Genomic DNA, 22,313 nt, shown 5'->3' on the forward strand with positions numbered 1-22,313 from the left:
TAGCACTGGCTTCCAGTAGAACAACTACTAATCCGTATGATCACGCCTGATAACCGTCCACCACATCCCTATAAAAACACATTTCCTGGAAACTGATAACATTTGGTGCTTAAGACAATAGCCTCGTGCTCCTCTTACTACCTGCTTGGATGTTGCAAATTAACACACCGTAAAGCAACCGAATTAAACAGGATGCCTACGCACACAGTCTCCCCCACGAAACGTACAACTGCTGCTCCAAATATTATGCGATGCTGGAATCTAAATGGGTCTTGATTTATTTAAAAAAAAAAAAAAAAAAACACCACCCCAACAGGCAGGGATGCACATTCTCAGTTGTCGTGGCCGTGGCCACTCTTGTGCAACAGCCCCAGTGATCGACACGCGCGTTCATGTACAGTATCTGGGATGGTTTGAGGACACGAGCCCATGGAAGGGGGCCGGCTGGGCTTTCACCTGCTAAGGCGCTCCCCGCGCTGCCCGGGGCGCCCACGCCGTCCCCTTGCACCCGAGGTGGCTGCTGCTGTCGGGAGCCTCGGGATGGTGACCGTGGGGCGTGTGTCCCGGCCCCGGCCCCGGCCCCGGCCCCGGCCCCGGGGGAGGCCTCCTCCCAGCCCGGCCCCGCGGCGCAGCCTGCAGGTCCGCCCGCGACGCGGAGGCCGCGCGCTTCCCTCCTTTGCGCGGCTGAAGGACAATAGCTCATCAAGCCCCAGCGAGAGCCCCGGACCCGTCGCGGAGCCTGGGCTGGCGGGGGATGAGGCTGAGCGACTCCTCCTAGAGGTGGTTATGTGGAGAAGGAGCAATCCCTTCTCCCTCCGCCTCCCCCCCCCGCTACTATCCGCGGCCCGAGGACTGCCGCTTGCCGCCATTGACAAGCACCGGTAGAGCCCAAAGAAAGGCGAAGAGTCCTGCCCGGCGGCGGCGGCGGCGGCGGCGGCGGCGGCGCGCGCGGCCCGACCTGCGCCCGGGGAGCGGCGCGCCGAGGGCTCCGGGCGCCCGAGCAGGCGGCGCAGCACCAGGTGAGCCCGCCACGGCGACCGCATCGTTGTTCGGGGGGCTCCGGGGTCCGCAGACGAAACGCGCCGCGGGGGCAGCGCGGGGGCCGCGGCGACCCCCCGGCCGTCCCGCCCCCGGCCCCGCCGCGCGCCCCGGCGGCCGAGCCTCCCCGCGGAGGGAGCGGAAGGGAATGAATGCATGAAGCTGCCCAACTTGCTTCCCCGCGAAAGAAAGGCCGGGGCGGCGGGGGCGGCGGGGGCGGCGGGCGGCGGGCGGCGGGGGGAGGGGGCAGCGGTAACTGGCGCGGCCGGCGAGGAGCGGGGGCGGCCCGGGGAGCCGGAGGGGGCGGCGGGGTGCGGGGCCGCGGCGAGGCCGGCCCGGGGCGCCCGAGCGGAGGAGGGAGGCGCCGGGCCGCCGGGGGGCCGCTCCGGGCGGCGGGGGGCCTCCGGGGCTGCGGGGCCGGGCGCCGGGCCGCTCCGGGCTGACAATGGAAGGGGCGCGGGGCGCGGGGCGGGGGCGCGGGGCGCGGGCGGGGGCGCGGGCGGGGGGCGCCGCGGAAGGTCAGGCCGGGGGCGTCGCGGCGGGGGCGAGGCCGGGGAGCCCCGCGAGCCCCGTGAGCTCCGGGCCGGCGCGGAGGAGGGCTCGGGGCCGGGCACTTCCCTCCGGTTCCCTTTCCGGGGCGCCCGGGGCCGCCGCGCGCTGCGCTTTCCCCGGGAAATGGCGGCCCCTCCGCCGCTCGCTCGCGCAGCCCCGGCTGCCCGCTTTGCGCGGGAAAAAGATCTAGAATAAGAAGGATAATTTTAAAAAAACGGGGGGGGAGGGGGATACAAGTCAAGGGGCGGCGGCGGGCGCGGGACGGCGAGCGGGGCGCGCGGGCGCGGCGGGCGGCACCGGCCCTGCCCCCCGGCGCGGCCGCTCCCCCAGCCCCGGCCCCGGCCCCGGCCCCAGCCCCGGCCCCAGCCCCGCGCCGGCCGCGCCCCGGCCTCGCGCCCCGCGGTGCCCTTCCCCGCCTCGCCGCGCGGGGGCGCCCTCCGCACCTGCCCTCTTTGTTCCTCCCAACAATGGCCAAAGGGCACGAGCCCCGGAGGGCCCCAGGGCGCCCCCTCCTGCAGCGGCCACCACCGCGGGCTTGGCCCGGCCCGGTCCCTGCAGGGCTCCGGTGGCAGCGGCCCCACGCGGGCGAGGCGCGGAGGGGCCAGAAGAAGCCAAAGCGCGGGTCCCGGTGTGTCTGCGGCGCTGCACCCCGACGGGAATGGGGGTCCCCGCGTTCCCGCCCCGCCGCGGAGGGGGTCCATGCCAAGCCCCCAGGCCCGCCCCGGCGCGGCCTCCCCGCCTCTCCCGTGTCCGAGACCCGCGCACCCTCCCTGCGCCGCGCGGGCGCTGTTTAAGCGGTTCGGAGGCGACCGGCAGCAACGCTTATCCAGGGCGAAATCCAGGGCGAAATGCGCCGCGGTGTGTGCTGTTTCTCACTTGGCGACACGAATTCTCGATTCGCTCATATGTAACTGAAAGTTATCTCCTACCCCTTTGGAAAACTCCTTTTTTTTTTTTCAAATGAGCATTCCGAACGGCAAGATTTGGAACCACGCTCATGCATTTGTAGAACCTCGCTAACCCAAGATTATCATATAAATAAATATAGGCTCTGCCCGGAGGAAAAGTTTATCTTGCATCCAGTAGTAGTTCACACCTTTAAAACTTCCCTTTCCTGTATCCAAATTGTATATAAATAGAGATAGAGATCTATCTCCAGTTCTCCTGCCGTTTCTGCTAGCCTGTCACAGGTCTTCCTCACCTGGATCCATTTATTGCTGTGCTTTGGACATTATTAATGGTTTCCTCTATTTCAAAACTCTGTAAAAGAATTTCCCTCCTAGGATCCAGAATGTTCCAAAGAGTCTGACCTTACTCCCTCCCCATCCCATCTTCTGTCTAGTTCCCAGGGATTCTGAGGCTTTTCCCAGTGGGTGGGACACCCTGCTAGCTATTGTCTGAGACAGCCAGGTCTGTTTTCACTGCCTCCTGCCAGCAGAGCAGGAGGGAATCCTGTTTTAGGCAGGCAACTTTAAAAGAAAGATATCTGTAACTTGTCCAGGGGGAAGGGTGTACAAAAATCCAACCGACTTTTTAAAAACTGTTTTTCATTCTTAAGAAATAACCTCAAAGATGCACTGTGGGTAAATGCTTTCCTTTGCACAGACATGAGCAGAGAACTTGTGGTTGGAGATCACTCTAGAAGCATTTACTGAGAACCAATTATTAAACACCTCTGATTGGGGGATGAAATGCACATATCGGAAGTCACGGAGCCTGCTCTCAGAGAGCTTACATCCCAAGCCTAGGCGATAAAATGTATATGCAGGTAAGGAAGGTAAAAAGTGATTAATCTTGGCAAGCGAAGTGGGAAACTGGGTTCTTTCTTACACTGCTAACAGGTGTGTAAATTAGTAGTACAGCCAACTTGGAGGGCAGTTTGACAGTGTTAAAATTAGTGATGTGCACATTCTGTGACCCAGCCATTCCACTTCTTGGTATGTATCCTAGAGAAGCAGGCACACGTGTGCACAGATTATGTAATTCTCTCCCATTGCAGGATTTTTGGTAATTTTGAAACTGAAAGCCACTTAATGGCAGGCATAGGGAATGGCTAAATAAAATTTGGTCTCCTGGATAACTAGGCAACAGTTAAAAAGAATGAATAAGTCCATATATACTAAGAGAGAAAAGTCACCAAGACATATTATTAATGAAAAAAGTAATTGCAGGGGCAGCCTGGGTGGCGCAGCGGTTTAGTGCCGCCTTCCGCCAAGGGGCCTGATCCTGGAGACCCCGGGATCGAGTCCCACAACGGGCTCCCTGCATGGAGCCTGCTTCTCCCTCTGCCTGTGTCTCTGCTTCTCTCTCTCTCTGTCTCTCACGAATAAATAAATAAAATCTTTAAAAATAAAAAAAAGAAAAAAGTAATTGCAGAACAATACATATTGTATGGTACTATTTATGTAAAAACAAAATAATATTATGCATATCTGTAAGCAAAAACGCATACATAAACAGACAGGAAGGATGTAAAGACACAAAGAGACAAGAACTGGAGGAATTGTCAAGGAAGAGTTTAGTCATACAATTATTCACACCCATCTGTAACCATTGTTACAACATTTGAAATTTTACAATTTGAATTAATTTCTATATTACTTGCATAACTAAATACAATTAAGAAGTTACAAGTGATTGATAATGTGTAATAACAGCCACAATAAAATGCTACAACAATTTTTAAAGGGAGAACGGAATTTTAGTCTGGAGGAAGGGCTGGAGTAGGCTTCACAGAGAATGCAGGAGGACTGGAGCAGAAAGAAAAAGAAGAAGAAAGAGCTCCTCCTCCTCTTTCTTCAGCGTCATCACATCCTCATCTCTTCATCATCACATCATCATCACGTAAATTCCCTTGCGAGGCTGAGGCCAAACTGCCCTGCCCAGTTCAGGCTGAGGAGGGAATTGAACTGACAATTTATGATTTGTGTAATCGCTCTGATTCTATGAATATCTTATATTAGATTTAGAAGAGAAAAAAAATGAACCAATAGAGGATATGACTTCTTACAATGATACTGGAAGGTGATATTTTAAAAAGGAAGGTAGTGAAAACTTCAGAAGGGAGGGGTTTTTTTTCTCCTGGATGCACACTGGGATGTATATTGGGAATTAAGTTGGAGGGAAAGATGAGTGTTTGAGAGGATAACCCATTTCCCCCTTCCAAAAAAAAAAATCACAAAAGGAACCCCCCAAATGCTATTGAAACAAATATTGAAGGGGCACCTGGCTGGTTCAGTCGGTAGATCATGCAACTCTTGATCTCAGGGTGGTGAGATCAAACCCCACATTGGGCATGGAGCCTAAGAAAGAAAGAGAGAGAATGAATGAATGAATGAGAGAGAGAGCGAGAGAGAGAATGAGAGCAATATTTAAGGCTGGCTGCCTTTTTCACTTACCCGAGGACTATTTATTGAAGGTCAGATGTGTACATAACACTATAGCAAAGTGCAGAAAAGATCAGGGTTCCAGACCAGGGTTCCAGAAGTGGGGGGCGGGGGGGGTGAGGAGGCTGGCGGTAGGTCTGGTCTCACATAAACCTCCTGGTCATGGATAAGCGGTTTACTGACCACTGCCCCTCCCCGTCACACCTCCTGTGGTGACTAAAATCAGGGCACTACAGTTGGCTGATCACTCAAGTCCCTTTCGGTCTTGGATCATGATTCTGTAAAACCCTGATTCTAACCTTCTGATGATTGTGAATTCCCAGACAGATGGAATTTGGGAGATACGGGATTAGACCACAAGGGACCCCGAAGTGCCCCGCCTTGGAAAAACAAAAGTACTGACTGTCATGAAGTTCTCACTACATTAGGTAGCTCGGAGTTTTAATTATCACACCTTTACCCCAGCTTCTGGAAGGAGGTTGCTGAGCTCAAGCCTGGTGGTGTTCACAGAACACCAAGCGCTATGATGTCGTAATCATTGCTTTTGAGCGAGAGGGGAAAATGCCAACCTGAGCTCCGTGAAACTCATTCTCTAAAACCATGTCTTCTGTGGAATTAAGACACAGTAGCTAATATTTATTAAATCCCTTACTGCCTGCCAGGCGCTTTTCCGGACACTTTGTAGGCATTAACTCCTTTCATTCTTACAACAGCGCTACAGGTAGGTACTCTTATTAGACCCATCCTACAGAAGAGAAAAGCGAGGTCGAGGACATGCCCACAGCTGGAGGTAGACTTGGGACTCCAGGCCAGGCAGCCTTACTCCACAGCCCACATCCTCCCCTCCATGGGGTGAGAACAAGACTGGCAGCCCAGTGATTCTCAGATTATGTTCATTATGCAGATTCTGATTTTTAAAACCTTGTCTTTGCATCACCGCTTTACCTGCCTCTGTCAGATGCAAGATAAAGATTATCCGATTGAGCCACACAACACTGTACTTTAAACTGTCTTGTCACAAAGTATTAAATAAGATAAATTTGGTGGTTTCTCTGAAGCCCTTACTGTTCATTTATCCATCCCACCATCCATCATACTTTGCCCGATTTATTTGACTGGCGTTGCCAATTTGGACTTGGAATGGAGTAAGTAATTCAAGTCAGAATTCTCATGCTTTGACAGAAGCGTGTGTGGAAATACGCTTCGGACCACCAGCCTCAGCGCAGGGACATTGGCTCCAGCTCATTCCAGGACGCCAGGATTAACTACGGCAACCATACTACTTAACCCAAAATTGCAGTACATGATGTGATCAGAGATTTGGGGGTTGTTTCTGGATAAAAGAGGCAGTCCTGATGATATAGTTTGGATGCCTAAATTTAGGGTGTTTCCATAACAACTGGACAAAAACATAGCAAAGTGAAATCAAGCTGATCCTGGAAACCCCAGGCCCTTGTGTTTACTGGTCTGGCATTAATAACAGCATATATTATGCAACTTGTATTTTGCGTTGCCTTCACTGTTCAATAACGCCATTAAAATTAAATAGCAGCAGTAGAATATGAAAAAGTAAATTCCAATAGCTTTTATAATATACAACATAAACTTTTAGATCAAACGATAATTCACAGGGTCCCCCACCAATACCCTAAACTTGCAAATCGATCGGTCTTCCAGAATTTCCGTGCCATACTAACCAACTCCAGTGTTGCCCCCTTGCCACGAAACTGGATTTCACCCCCGTGGCTCTTCAGTGAACACTGTAGAGTATTTTCTTGAGGTGGAGAAGAGGCAGTCCTGGAACAAAGCAAAGTAGAATTTTCAAGTCTAGTTTTTCTTTTCTATGATTATCATGGATGACAAGATAGTCACTTCAAAGGGAAGATCACCTGGACTTCATTCTACAGGGTTGTTCCATGACTGTGGATGTAACAGAGAGGGGTCAAGAGTGACCTTTTGAGCATCTTCATTGAATAGAAGCAACTGTCAGGTCGGAAAGGCCCTCACGGGTCAGCAGGTGCAATAGCTGTCAGTTCTCAGAGGCCCAAAGCAGGAAAGGTAGGGACCCAGGCATCAAGGTTCTCAAGCACCTCCCGATTCCAACCAGGACTGCTCCCCTTCCTTCCATCTGTTTTATATGTTGGAGCTCCTGAAAGGTTGCTTTTGTTGGCTTGAGCAAAGTTGGAAGGATTGGCGGGGGAGGTGTTGAATAATCGACAGGTTTGACCAAGGGCCACAGGTGGTGAGTACAAGATGAGCCCCTACCCCCTCACACCACACACACACACACACACACACACACACACACCACTTTGGCCCACTGTACCTCTCATCCGAGGTCTAGCAGCTTGCACCCATAGGTGGAAAGGCACCATGGGCCTCGTGGTTGCCCTTACCAGGTATAGCAGATACAGACCACCAAGGCCCGGTCCCCACAGCCATAACCAGGGAAGGACACTGCCTGTCACAGGATAGAACACTGCAACTAGAGCCACAGCCCTGCCACCACCACTTATGCCCATAGTACACCCACTGACAGTAAGGAAAACAGGAGGGGAGACAGAGGGATGGAGGAAGAGGGGTCTTGGGACAACTGCCTCTGCCTTGAGAGCCCGCAACCAGCCCTACCTATGTACTCAGAGGCCCAGCAGCCATGGTGTCTCTGGAAGCCCCTGGTGGGACAGGCAGCACCAAGGCCTATAGCCGTCTGATGCTGGTACACTCACTTTCAGCCCCAAAGCAAACTCCCGTGTCTCCTCACCCCTCACCTGAGAAACTCATCTGGCCTCAGACAAAGTCGGTCCCCTGCCCAGAGAAGCAGGAGGCCCCTGTTGATAACAATAAAATCACTGCTAATTTGCAGCTAGTAGCTTTTGAAGAAACAGGATAGCTTGCCCACTGTTCCTGTTTGTCAATTCTCAAGAGCAAAAAGACCAGAGACCAGTCTGGACCCAGTGAAGGGTTTGGTTTTTATTTTGTTTTCCATGAATGAATAGATTCAGGAAGACATTTTCTTCCGGGGTGCATGACTAAGATCCAATGAGAGTGAAAATTACTGTTATTCACTCACTTACATTCATTTCTCATTCAACTGGTTCCGGAGGTGGCCACATATAGGCTCATAAAGAAGAAACTAAATAGATATCAACAACTTGTCCTTTTGTCTTCTTTTTAAAAAAAAATTCGAGCCTACATTTTTTTTTTTTTTTTAAGATTTCATTTATTTATTCATGAGAGACACACAGAGAGAGGGGCAGTTTCCATGCAAGGAGCCTGACATGGGACTTGATCCCAGGTCTCCAGGATCAGGCCCTGGGCTAAAGACGGTGTTAAACCGCTGCGCCACCCGGGCTGCCCTTGAGCCTACATTTAACAAAAGAAACAAAACCTGCTAAAAGTCGCTGAGTACCACTGTGGCAGCGTACGCCCTAAATCTAGGCCACATCTGCTCCCAGCCTTTGCTCTGCTCTCCTCTCCCCGTCCCCTCTAGAAGGAGATAGGCACAGGCTCTGACTCCAGATTATAAAGAATGCACTGGCAGTAGTTGAGCTTCCTCCTGGATTATTCCAGGACATGACTTGAAAGACTTTTTAAAAAGGGAGTGATTTGTAACCCAATAGTATAATTTAAATAAATTGGGTTAATGCTTGGTTCTAACGTTCATGGTTGGTTAATTTAGTTAATTTGATCCGTGTGTCATTTTGATGAAATTGCATTTGATATAGCTCTTTACATTATAAATTGTTAATGTGCTCTAACATATATGACGATAAAATTATTGACTATTCTCATTCACTTAGAGGTGGCCTTGGAAGAAAACGGTTTGGAAAGGATTACTTGTGCAATAATGATTTGCCCTTGGACTTCATAAATGGAAATGTAATAGAGCAAGTGATTTAGCTAGTATTACTGAGAATGGTTTTTACAGCTACAAAATAATTTTATTATTATTTTAATACAGTACGAAAAAAAAATACAGTACGTAGGGTAACACCAAAATATATTAGAATTCTATTAGGTGTGAGGTTTTTTGTTTAATGCCTTTAAAATATATTTCTACATATAGTTAATACATTTGTATTGAATTCCCTAATGTCCTACCTAGTTTTATTTCATCTCATTTTATTCTCCCAAAGGAGAATTTTGAGCTGACAGTGTGAAGATGCTTCGTTGCCATGTCTACTTCTTTTTTTTAAAAAAATATTTACAATATGAGATATTCTGAAGCGCATTACTACAGATTAGAGAAATATCACAGGGACTAAAAATGAATACATATCAGCAATTTTAAGACAGTACTTAAAGTTTTAAAAAATTCATTGCCATCATCAAAAAGCTACAAGACCTCTGATTTTAAAAAAAAAAGACCTCTGATTTCCAGTTTTAAAGTAATATATATATATGAAAGCATTTTGATTCATATACTTTTTTATGGGAATTCACTCTCTTGCTCATTTATTCAACAGAAATTTAGGGAGAATCTTCTAGGGGCCGAGGCTTTTGCTAGCACAGGGACAGAGCAAAGCTCCAGCCTTGTTGACTTTCAGGCATCAGGCCCCCCTCCCCTGCCACCCCCAGGGTCCCTCCTCACTAAGGAAGAGGCTGGAGCCCTGCTCTGCCTCAGATTTCTCCACCTACCAGGAGCACCCTGCTAGCAGGCATGGGACCAAAGCCCTCCCCATGAGCGTTTTCTGCTCCCCTACTCCCTCCCTCCCCACAGGCCCTGATTTGTATACTTCTGAAGAGAACAGCTCAAAAGACTACTTTAAAATAAGGTGTCTTGCAACAGCTCAAAAGACTACTTTAAAATAAGGTGGTTTGGGATCCCTGGGTGGCGCAGCGGTTTGGCTCCTGCCTTTGGCCCAGGGCGCGATCCTGGAGACCCGGGATTGAATCCCACATCGGGCTCCCGGTGCATGGAGCCTGCTTCTCCCTCTGCCTGTGTCTCTGCCTCATTCTCTCTCTCTCTCTGTGACTATCACAAATAAATTTAAAAAATTAAAAAAAATAAATAAAATAAAATAAAATAAAATAAGGTGGTTCATCAGCCCAAACAAACCTCACCTGTAACACTCGGCCCACAATTACTGTTCCCCATCTCAAATGGCTGCTCTCTCTTTTATAATGCCACTTAAAAATGGTCATTTAAGTCAGGATTGCTGGCAGCTTCGAATGGACCATCTTGCTGATTGGCTAGAGTTTGTCATCAAACTCATCAGTTTACATATAATAAAAATTTCAAGAAGTTGTTTGAGGCATAAAAAAATGAGTTACTCTTGATCAGCTCTTTATGCTTGAGAAAGAATTTATTTAAAAGAAAATTTTGTCCAAAGAAACCAGACTATTTTGTCTTTTCATGAAGACAGGCAGTCAGGGTGGTAAGCAAAGTTTGCTATTTCCCACCAAAAGAATTTATTCAATCAGGGCAAATGCTTGGAATTTTTCTTTTCTTTCTTCTCTTCCCTTCTGGGACTATAGTATAATTACAAATATTGTTTATAGGAATCCCATATACATTTGCTACAACCGGGCAAATACAGACACACTGAATTTGATTCTGTTATATTAATGGGTCTTAAATAATCTCTTGATAGGAAATTTTATATTCTCCAATTATCTCAAGACCAATGACTCACCTGGTGATGAAAGTGATCTAAATTTTTCAATATGACATTATTACTCAATTATAAAACAGTTGAGCTCTTTCTCCTTACCAGCATACTCATTTCTAGGCTAAATCCCAAATGATGTTTGTTAAGATGTTAAATTGAAATGACACTTTCCGTTTCCACTTCTACATGATGGACGGAGCACATGTGCTTTCCCTCTCTTGGAGCCCACAAAAGTAATGGTAAAGAATTTCAAAGAAAATAAACACTGAACAACAAAGGGGCAGGGGTTAGTGTGGGTCTTCAGCAGGTGGGAGATTTCAACAAATTTCTGGAAGACTGCAAGGGCAGTCTTACCGTGCAGACAATATTGCCGGGGAGGCCATGAGTAAGAGTCAAGGCAGGGTGAGAGATGGGGAGTTGTTGAGAGTCTGTTTCCAGAACGGCTGGGTGAATTAGTCCTTCTCCCTCCCCACCTCCCAGTAGAGTTTCTGGCAATCCAGCATTTATCCCCCAAGTAACAATCTGAGATTTCCTCTCTAAAGAAATTGAACAACTGCATGGGGTACTGGGGTACCTCAATTGGTTAAATGTCTGACTTGATTTTGGCTCAGGTCATGATGTCAGGGTCCGGAGACCAAGCCCCACGTTGGGCTCTGCACTGAGCGTGGAGTCTGCTTAAGATTCTCTCCTTCTCCTGCCCACCCCTCAAATAAATAATTTATTTTTAAAAAGAAATCTAGTCTTATCTTTTTTAAAAAGAGGGAAATTGAACAACTACAGTGCAGGTCTAGAATTTCTAGGATGCCTGAGATTCCACAAAGTAATGGGTTCTCATTCTGGCTTTTTGGGTTCTCAGTCCCTGACTGGGCACCCAGGTGATCCCTGCTTCTTGGCAGGCCTTATGCATGTACCCAGAGGTCCCAAAAGCAGGAAACATGCCAAATAATAGCTGAGGAAAACTTTTCTATCTGCCTATAATAATCAGGCTTGTCTTTCGTTCTTAAACATGAAAGCATGACCAAAGCTCACCAGACATTGAAGGAAAGCTGACATGAAAGAAAAAGATGAAAATAAAAACATAGGATGACTGACTGGATAATATAACTTAGAGAACAGACAATAATGTCAACACACCCCAAGCAGTTTCAGAGAGACTTGAAGACATGGTACGTTCATAAAAGAAGCTGCTCATGAGAAAAAAGAAGAGTCAGAGAACAAGAAAGAGCTCTTGAAGATTAATAATTTGTTGGCCAAAATTAGATGTTACGGGACTGAAAAAAACAGAAGGAAAAAGAGGACCCATCCAGGAGATCCAATCCCTGGTTTATAGGCATCCCAGTAAGAGAAGGGACAAGTGGGAGGAATAAAGAAATGGAGCGAAATAGGGCAGCTCAGGGGCACTCAGCGGTTTAGTGCCGCCTTCAGCCCAGGGCCTGATCCTGGGGTCCCAGGATCTGAGTCCCATGTGGGGCTCCCTGCATGGAGCCTGCTTCTCCCTCTGCCTGTGTCTCTGCCTCTCTCTCTCTCTCTCTCTCTCTGTCTCTCATGAATAAATAAATAAAATCTTTAAAAAAAAAGGGGGGGGGGTTAAAGAAATGGAAGGAAATAATCAAATCCATACCAGAAAATCCCTGGAGTTATTAAAGACACAAGTCTTACGATAGATTGAACGGGCTTATCTCCAAGAGCTGAGCAGGGTGAGTGGAACTGGGGAGGACCCACATCTAAACATGTCCTTGTGAAATTTTAGAACATTAAGAGACAATCTAAAAGTATGGAGGGGTTTTGAAAAATGAAAAATAAATTTAAAATAAGTTAAAAGAAAGTATGGGGGTTGGGAGCACCAAATTTCTCTGTAACAGTGGACAAAAAACAACAATGGATCAAAATGTTGAAGCAAAAGGATTCTGATACTAAAAATTATTTGATTGATTGAATCGTTGATTACCAAGTGATCCTCCAAAGATCATTCCGTAAAGACAACTCCATTTATGTAAGAGAACAAAGTGTACTTCTCTGAATTGTCTCTGAAGAGTTACAAGAAACCATAGCAGCAGGCCAAGAAAGAGGAAGATGTTGGGTGAGGCACAAGCCAGGAAGACAGTCCCAGGATGACCGCTGGGTGAGACAACCATTCCCAACAGGAGCAGGAGGTCAGGAGACTTCTGGATAAAAGTCTCTGGGAAGAAAGTGGCCCCTGCAAAGAACAATGACTGAAAAGCAGGGTGTTTTTTAGGATATGGCAAAGCCACACTTTTTCTTGTCAACAAGAAGGAAAACACAATGGATCCTCATTATTCACGGATTCCATATTAGCGAGTTTGCCTGCTTGCTAAAATTTATATGTCACCCCCAAATCAATGGATTTCCAGTCTTTCAAAGACATGCACCAGGCAGTAAAAAAATTTAGCCTCATCACTCACCTTCCCAGCTGAATTCTACCGAGGGCTGGCCTTCCTCTTTAATCTCTCACGCTCTAAATTCATGCCCTTTCCTTGGCCTGTTTAGCGCCATGGTTTTCACACTTTTGTGCTTTCCATTGGTGATTCCACTATTCAAAATGGCCCCAAGGCACCGTCCTGAAGTGCTGTGTTGTGTAGTGTTCCCAAGCACAAGAATGCTGCTAATACACGTGCCTTCTGGAGAAAATATATGTGTTAGATGAGGTTCCTTCAAGCTTAAGTTACAGTCACTAGTTCCCATGAATTCAATGTTAGTGACTCAGCAATACACATCATATAAGATATCTTTAAACACAAACGCATGTAAAACAAGGTTATATATTGATTTGTTGATGAAAAAGTCATGACTGGGTACCCCTGGGTGGCTCAGTGGTTGAGCGTCTGCGTTCAACTCGCACAGGTCCCGGGGTCCTGGGACCAAGTCTTGCATGAGACTCCCTGGGGGGAGCCTGCTTCTCCCTCTGCCTATGTCTCTGCCTTTCTCTGTGTCTCTCATGAATAAATAAAAGAAGAAAGAAAGAAAGAAAGAAAGAAAGAAAGAAAGAAAGAAAGAAAGAAAGAAAGAAAGAAAGAAAGAGAAAGGAAGGAAGGAAGGAAGGAAGAAAAGAAAAGAAAAGAAAAGAAAAGAAAGAAAAGAAAAGAAAAGAAAAAAAAGAAAAAGAAAAATTTGTAAGCAGAGCCTTGCAGCCACCTAACCCTGCTTCCCCTAGGAGCCCTGTTCACCATGCACTAGTCTAGTGTTCCCAGCTGCTTCATAGAGCCCAACTACTGCACTTAATCCCAAATTAGTAACTTGGGGGTGGGGGAAGCTGTGTAAGACACAATCTAAATGTGAAGCCAGGGACACCTGGGTGGCTCAGTGGTTGAGTATCTGCCTTCGGCTCAGGCCGTGATCCTGGGGTCCTGGGGTCGAGTCCCACATCAGGCTCCCCACAGGGAGCCTGCTTCTCTCTCTGCCTGTGTCTCTGCCTCTCTCTGTGTGTCTCTCATGAAAAAATAAATAAAATCTTTAAATAAATAAATAAATGTGAAGCCAAGTAAAATGTGGAATGATTTTGAACAACATGTTTTCAGAACAAAGAATCCGCTTGTTGATACTGAGACACAAGATGCCCGGTGCTGGACCACAGAAAAGCAAACGTGAGCCCAGCACCCACTTGATTGTGAAAGGAAAGTCTTTACAAAGTTTTAATCATATAAATGCTGCTTATGAGCATTTCATGTTCAAAATCAACCTAGAGCCAAAATGAGGATTTCACTGTGATTACAGACCCAAATATAAAGGCTGTGAGTGGGGATGATGGTGGCTGGAGGACAGAGGTAGGAAGCGGGAGGGGAGGTAGGGAACGAGGGCCAGGGAAGAATCAGGGCACATAGCCTCCTCCTATGTAACAGTGGTTCAAGGAGGAACACCTGTAGGTTGGGGAGTCAGAGATTGAAGTGTTGTATTTAAAGTTCCTGAGGTAGAGGTGCCTGGGTGACTCAGTTGGTTGAGGGTCCAACTCTCGATTTAAGCTCAGGGTCATGGGATGGAGTCCCAAGTCAAGCCTGGAGTTGTGGGGGCTCTGTGCTCAGCATGGAATCTACTTGTCCCTCTCCCTCTGCTCTATCTCCCCCTCCCCCGTCCCACTCATGCTCTCTCTCTCTCTCTCAAATAAATAAAATCTTTGAAAAATAAACAAAGTTCCCAAGGTAATCAGCAGAGGAAATAAAAACGGAAGTATGCTGTTCAACAACTAGAATAGGGAGAAGAAAGAGGACTTAAGTTCTTGTCCTTCTTCGGCATTGACAGACTGTCTAAAAAGTGGATATAAATTGCAAAGTCAATGTATAAACACTAGAGCTTTGGAGGTGACCACCAGAACTAAAATTAAAAACTGTTCCCGAATGGCCTCTGGAAGCAAGATTGGGGGTAGAAAGAGTGGGGTGGGAGACTATTGCTTTTCATTTTATGCATTTCTTTACCTTTTTGCTTTATACTACTATGTGCAAATAGTACTTAGATTTAAAGATAAACTCAAAATTTTGTTTTACATTTTATTTTTAAGTGATCTCCACACTCAACATGAGGCTCAAACTCACAACCCTGACATCAAGAGTCACATGCTCTACTGACTGAACCAGCCAGGCACCCCTAAACTCAAAATTTTAAATAGCTTCTTTAACTTTTTTGTTTGCCTTGATTCAGGGTGACCTTGAGCAAGTCATATTTCTAGGTTTCAGCCTGTGGGTGATGGGCCCTAAGAGAAGTTCTCAGACTTTTTCAGTTCACAGAGAAATTTCCTGTCTCAGCCATTTTTTCCTCCAAGCGCCTAGGCCAGAAGAAATGCCTATCAATTCCATTTATTAAGTGGTGAGGTCCAAACACTTAATAAGTATGTATGTCCTTGCTATTAAAAGCTATTTGGAAAAAAAAACTGATTCATGAATAAGAAGAAAAAAGAATATTTGTAAACCATTCACAGATAGCCATAATGAATTACAAATAGGGTGTGTGCACCTGTTGGGCATTGCACAACTTCTCGAACCTTAGAATCCGGTTGGACACTGCCACTGTCATTTTCTGTTCCACATTGATTTCTCCCTGGCCCTTGCTTTAATCACAGGAGCCACCAAAAACTCAGCTTTCTAAGATGCAACACCATGAGAAAGCAGATAGTACGACCCACCATGAACCACTGGTAGGAACACTTTGACCCTATAGTTGTAGAGTCCAACAGGTCGAGTATCACTTCATTTCCCTTGGAAGCTCAAACATCTGCTGACTTGTCTGTCCCAGGGTACCTTGGTGCACAGTTTAGGAACCATGTCTCCAGCATCTATTTGAAACTTTAGCACGGTCTGTCTTACGACTTCATTGGAAAATATTTGAGGACAAGGGCCATGTATATTCCACAACGAATGTAGTTTCTCGTTCAACAATAAATGCTTCATAAACACTATCTTTCATGGAATCAATGATGTCATAGTTGGAAGATGCATACTGATTTCCAGAGATAATAAAGTGTAAAAAAAAGCATCATAAAATCAATGAAATACAGCAGTGATTTGAATAGGCTGGTGTGAGTTTATTGCCCATGTCTGAGTCAGTGCTACAATTTGATGTTTACCCTTGTGGTATCTGTAAAATCTAGCCCATCAGTGTCCTTATGGGCTTTAAATCCTAAATCTACAGAGTCCAAGTGTGCCCTCTGCCCAGCACACGCGAAACCAGTTTTGTTCTTCCAACTGTGCTTTTGGAGGGAGAAGGGAATGAGCAGCTCTGCATTCTCCCCCCTTCTTCCCTGAGTCCCCACCGTTAGCATGCTGAAAACTCTCCCGTTCACTTTGCAAGTAACTATGAGACTTTATATCTCAGTTTTTCCTGGTCTCTCCAATATGAAAGGATAGATATATTACAGATCTAGGTTATCTGGTCTGGTTCCCAATTCCTCCTAAGGACCCCATGATACCCCAGGATGGGCCTGGAGGGGTTGGGCCAGCTGAGCTTGACCATGTGCAGGCTCCAGGGGGGCCCCCACATGGTGCCTATAACCACTGGAAGAGTTTCATCCAGCCATATTCTTGTCTTCAAACTTGTAAACAAACAATGTACTGTAGTCCTTAGCTTTGCCTAATTAGAGAAAAAAATGTTTTAGAGCAGAAGGTAAATAAATGTAAACATTTAAGTATTAGTCTGATGGAAACAAATTTCACATTGCAATAGTTCTTTTCTCTTTAGATGAGCAGCCCTCCACAGAGATTTGGAGATTTGTGGCAAGTAGGTAAAAACCTGTTCAAGTTTTTAAACTCCTGACCTCCCAAGACTAGATAGAGTCAGGGGAAGGGGTAGCCTGGGAACGAAGGACCTTAGGAGTTATGATGTCTCACCACTCCAGGTGGAGTTCAGTGCAGGCTGGGGGCAGGGGTCATGGGTAAACACAGGGTCTTCTCTGGAGTGGTCAGTGGATGCCAAGCACTTCCTTCCATTTGTAGGGTCCAGGAGGTGTGACATGTCCGCTCCATCTGCATCCTTTCTGAATCTTTAGGGATTTCCAGATGTGGTCTGATTCCTACAATGTACAGGTCCCCCCAACATCAGGGGCCCAGGAGTTTGGGGTGCCCAGGTGCTGAAGCTCAGCATGGTGTCTGCAAAGATGGGTTCCCCAGGCACAATCTCCCATTGAGACTTCAGACAGAGCCACATCCCCAGATCTAAGGTCTTAATCTGGAGGAAAATCTGGAAGCTAAAGAAAGTGTGGTTACAAAACGCTATGTGTAGAGTGATCCCTACATGATCTAACCCTGGTTTTCTTTCCTTGGCTGTCCTCCCTTCATGAGAGTTTTAGGCGTCAGTCCCCTAACATCACCTGTTTTCCTTCTACTGCCACTAATTCTCAATATTTAGGGAAATTTGTTACTCCTCTTGGCTGACACTGGAGGAGTCCCTAGGAGGTTTTATCCCGCATACTTAGTCATTTTCTGGCTATTTTCATTTGAGAAAAATATGGTGGAGTAGGGAGGGATGAGTATGTCCTGCCCTTGTGTATTTGTGTTTTGTGCGTCATTCTCTCTGTTGGTATGAGAGATCGTGACCATCTAGTGTGCACAGTATCCACAGGGCAAGTCCACTCTGTGATGGACTTTTCAGGTGGTTTCCTTGGCAACCAGACCTACTAATCTTCTCCCTCCCCCAATTTACCCATAACTACAGAAAGCACATAATTGGCTTAGCAGAGTCACCAATACTCATACATCTTTATGAACCTGTACAGGCTCTTAACTCTACAAAATTCATTTCCTAAAGGTACGAAAGCTTTTCCAGAACCATTTGAAAGTGCATTTCACAAACATTGGAGTGTTTAAGACCAGAGTGACCTTTGGGATCAATGAGTCACTGCCTTATTTTACAGATGAGGTCCACACCAATGAACACAGAGCTCCCCTAGCTAGTTATGTAGAAGCAGGACCTCACCCAGGTTTTTTGCTCCCCATCCTGGAGGCTTCCCACTGTATCAGGAGCCCCCTCCATTCAAACACTACCAGCAGCTAGCAAATCTGTCATTTAGCTCTCTCTGGGGACAGGACCCATTCACATTGCTTTATGAGTTCCCTATGCCTTGGGTCAGCGATGACCAATAGCAGGTACTGCGGACATTGACAGATGCGTGACCTCAGTTTCCTTAATGTAAATTGATAGCTAAAATGCTAATATTGCTGTTGCTTGCTTCCTCCAAGGGAAGACATCCGAGTGGCTTCGTGAGAGGTAGCAGCCTGGCACAGCAGAGGCACAGAAAATGTGCAAGTTCTAAAAAGGGTGATAGTGTTTGATCCCTGCGCCTTACTGCAAAAGAGATAATATTGTAAGGCCATTTGCTCCTCTTTGCTTGTACTTAACTTTGATGAATACCTACACATTTTGGTGGCAAAACGACTCATAAAATAGGAGTATAGTAAGTACGTATGAGCATGTAAAAAATAATGTATGTGAAGTATGTAATAAAACGCCTCAAACTCACATTATTCACCTCGGAGATAGGAGGATGTCAAGAATGGGGTTGGTTGCCAATTCCATACTGTTTATATAAAACTCCTCAGTCGTAACGGGGTAATCAACTACTTGAGGAAACTGAACTCTATGTTCGTTCTTCCATCCAGATTAAATAAATCCCAGCTTCGTGTCTTTCCCATCAGCCGTGTATCCGTGTAGCACTTCCTTTCATCATATTTTTTTTACCCACTTTCTTGGGCCTTTTCATGACCACCTTGGCTATTGGTCCACCGGCCTGGCCAGCATGCGAGACAGGCAGCCTCCGCAAACAGAACCAATCTCAAGTGTGTTTTTGCCTTTCTTATTTTGCATTCCCAGATGAAACGGCCCTCAAGAATGGCATTGCCCTTGGAGCAGAGAACTTTGATTCATTAATACATTTCCTAGAAATTTTGTTTCTTTTTTTTTTCCTTTGGTCATGCCCGTGTGTCCTATCTAACTTGCTTTTATGTATTATATCCCATCTTTTGGGCACAATATACCCTCAACAAATGGATAAAGCTCTATTAAAATTCTCTGAATTAGCTTTTCGGAAGTATATAATGATCTTATCTTCATACAGAAGATCGTTTCCTGAAATAACCATGAATTATAGGCGTGTCTCATGGTGCATGGTACTGAAGTCACTTCTTGAGACTGATTCTAAAGTTTCTCCCTTCAGTCGGCCTGGACTTCTCATTCCAAGGAGCAGAAGCTTGGGCCGCTTTGTAACTTTTAGTTTGCTAGGTTTCGTTACTCTGCAGTAGAATATTTAATCAACTGCATCTTCTGACGTATTTCTGTTTTTACGAATGCTCTATTGTTGGAGAATTTGGAAACACACATCAGCTCTGAGTCGTCCGTCCATCAGAGCCGACCAGGACAGGCATTGCTATATAACTAAGTACTCTGGATTCAGACAGGCAGGAGCAAATTAGGGCGAAGAGTAATCAATCATATCTGTTCTCTTGCTGCTGCTATAATAAATTAGCCCTAGTATAGGGGTTAAAGTAATAGGATTTTATTCCCTGGCAGTTCTGGAGCGGAAAGGGTGAAAATCAGGTTCTCTGGGCTTCAGTGAAGGTGTTGACAGGGCTGATTCCTTCTGGAGGCTCTGAGGGGAGAATCCGTTGCTTCCCTCCTTGCACTTCTTACTACTTTCTCATCTCCTGCCCCCTCCTAAAAGAACCTTTGCAATTACACTGGGCCTGCCCAAATATTCCAGAATAATCTCCCCATCTCAGGATCCTTGACTTCACCATATCTTCAAAGTCTCTTTTGCCATATAAGGTGACACATGCAGGGGTTCTGGGCACCTTTGGGGCCGCTGTCCTGCAGACGATAGCCCCATGACCCCTTTCTCTAATGAAGTTTCTTTGGCCTCTCCCATTGAGGTTGGGCGGGCTTGATGGGACGGGGGAGATGTCCGTGGGGGGGTGGGGAGGTTGTTGATGCACTGCGGAGTCCCCATGCCCAGCGCCCAGCCTGCAGTGGCCTGCGATGGCAGCCAGGTCTCAGCTGCCTCTCGGGACAACCAGATGTGTCACGCGGTGCCCTAGTGCCACATGACCGTCCCCAAAATGTTCGCCAACCACCCTTCCTCACCCTACCGTCTTTCCTTTTCAGCATTGTGTTAGTGCCGGGAGGCCTCCGTGTCAGCAAGCTGAGAGGGAAACTGAGGCAAGATGTCGGGCCGGAGCGGGAAGAAGAAAATGTCCAAGCTGTCCCGTTCAGCCAGGGCCGGCGTCATCTTCCCCGTGGGGAGGCTGATGCGGTACCTGAAGAAAGGGACATTCAAGTACCGGATCAGCGTGGGTGCTCCCGTCTACATGGCAGCAGTCATCGAGTACCTGGCAGGTAATGTGTCACCCCTCCCTGCTCCCCAGCCACCCCGGACAGAGGGGATCCCTTCCCGTGGTGGGAGTTCAAGGCTACTGGGGGGTGCTAACAGGGTTTCTGCTTAAGACCAGAGTGACCTTTGGGATCAATGCCTGCTTGGCTGAGATTCATTTTGCAGGCTTTAGGGGAGGGAGAGGGGCATAATGACAGGAGACCAACATGAAAAGAAGAGAATGCGCCATCAAGTGGCTTTTCTAGACCAGCCGAGAAAAAGGTGTGTGTCTTGCTTTAGGTAAACAGAGTGTGTAAAAGTCTGGGTTCTTGCAGAAGAGAAACTCCAGGGAAGATTGGGGATGGAGCGGGGGGCAGGGTGCTATTCATATTGTACCTGGGGGGGTCTTCACTTTGCGTCAGGTCTCCCGGCGTATTGGAACTAGAGCTCATCGTCCGTGAATAGTGTTGACCCCCATCAGAACCAGCTCCAGTTGGTTCCATGAAGCCCATAATGTCCCAGTTGTGCCCTCCTTTATGTACAACGGGTACACAGGAAGTAATTTCCCATGTTGGTTGTTAACATGACTAAAAGATGAGATTTTTGCTATGTGTGAAATTTATATATTTAAATAATTCTCTGTTTAGTTTTTTTTTTAAGATTTTATTTATTTATTTCTCTAAACAAAGGGGAAAAGAGAGAGCACAGGCTGGGGGAGGGGGAGAAGGAGAGGGAGAGGGAGAGAGAATCTGCAGGCAGACTCCGAGCTGAGCGCAGAGCCATTGCGGGACTCTATCCCACGACCCTGAGATCATGACTTGAGCCAAAAACCAAGAGTTGGACACTTAACCGACTGAGCCACCCAGGCGCCCCCCTGTTTAGCTTTCTTACTCTTGTTCTCCCATGTCACGGTTAAATAGGAACCATACTTCAGATTTCAAGGATGCTTTAAATATATATATATATGCAAAATATTTATAAATAAAATATATAAAAATATGTATAAGTAAGTGTGATTAGTTCCTTGAGGAGTCATGTTAGCCACAAGCAACAATGTCTCTGACTCTGCTCAAGGTTAACAAATCCCCCAGGCACCAGGTTTAAATCCCCTAAGCAGTCTTCTGGGTAAAGCAAACCTCCCCAAGCTGTCTCCCCCAGAAGCCTTGCCCTCTGCTGCCACAGCATGAAAACCTACAGATGCAACGAGGCTGAACCCCATTTCTGTCCCCAGGCCCCTTCCCCTGCTCCTTCTCCCTTAAGAGCAATCTCTTCCTCCTCTTAGATGCTCAGTCCCATTCTGTTCTCTTGGTCCTGCTTCTTCACCAAGCAATGTTAGCCATGAAACGTTTGCCTTGATCTACCTTGTGGAAGCCTTCTCTCCTGGGGCTCCCCTGGGGCTCCCTCGGGGTAGACCGTGGCATCTTAAGCCTTTCCCTTATTGTGAAATGAAAGGCTTGTCCCTGAACTAAAAGTTTTTCACGGGCCCCCTTTAGGAAGTTGGAGAGAAGGGCTGGAGGGCTCTGAAAGTTGGTCCAATCAGGTGGGAGAGAGCAGTGTTTTCAAAGTGCCAACCATTCCCAGGGATCTTTTCGACAAGGCCTGCGGTGGAGACTGAGACACAACCTTCCTAACGTGCTGCCAGCTGTTGCTGATGCTAGTCCAGGGAGGACTCAGAGGAGCAAGACTGGAGCCAGTCATGCAGCAGCAGCCTACAGGCTTGGGGAATGCCTGTTGAAAATGCAGGATCCTGGCTGCATCCCCCACTGTGGTCTGATTTACTGGGTCTGGAGAGGGACCTGGGAATCTGATGGAAAAATCTGCTGGCTCAGAGAGGGAAAGGCGAATGAAGCTTTCAAACTACCTGTTAGGTCCATATCACCCAGTGAGACTGGAAGGCACCAAGTAACCAGAGATCCCACAGCC

General features: G+C 47.1%; 1 protein-coding gene and 1 long non-coding RNA gene across 2 annotated transcripts in view; one reads left to right on the top strand and one right to left on the bottom strand.

Annotated features, from left to right (window-relative positions):
- Positions 1 to 870: 870 nt before the first annotated feature.
- MACROH2A2 (macroH2A.2 histone) overlaps positions 871 to 22,313 on the top strand; it is a 48,722-nt gene continuing 27,279 nt past the window's right edge. Inside the window, exons 1-2 of the mRNA XM_072823425.1 lie at positions 871 to 1,019; positions 20,186 to 20,416. Of these exons, the coding sequence (XP_072679526.1) occupies positions 20,245 to 20,416 (172 nt within the window). The 5' untranslated portion in view covers positions 871 to 1,019; positions 20,186 to 20,244. The remainder of the gene's footprint in view (positions 1,020 to 20,185; positions 20,417 to 22,313) is intronic.
- Positions 4,102 to 21,103, bottom strand: LOC140631965 (uncharacterized). The gene is made up of 4 exons (XR_012029495.1): positions 20,170 to 21,103; positions 13,012 to 13,227; positions 6,674 to 6,773; positions 4,102 to 4,892 (listed from the first exon to the last, which is right to left on the bottom strand). It is a non-coding gene; the product is annotated as an uncharacterized lncRNA (long non-coding RNA).

Source organism: Canis lupus, chromosome 4 (assembly GCF_048164855.1).
Source record: "Canis lupus baileyi chromosome 4, mCanLup2.hap1, whole genome shotgun sequence".
Lineage (NCBI taxonomy): Eukaryota > Metazoa > Chordata > Mammalia > Carnivora > Canidae > Canis > Canis lupus.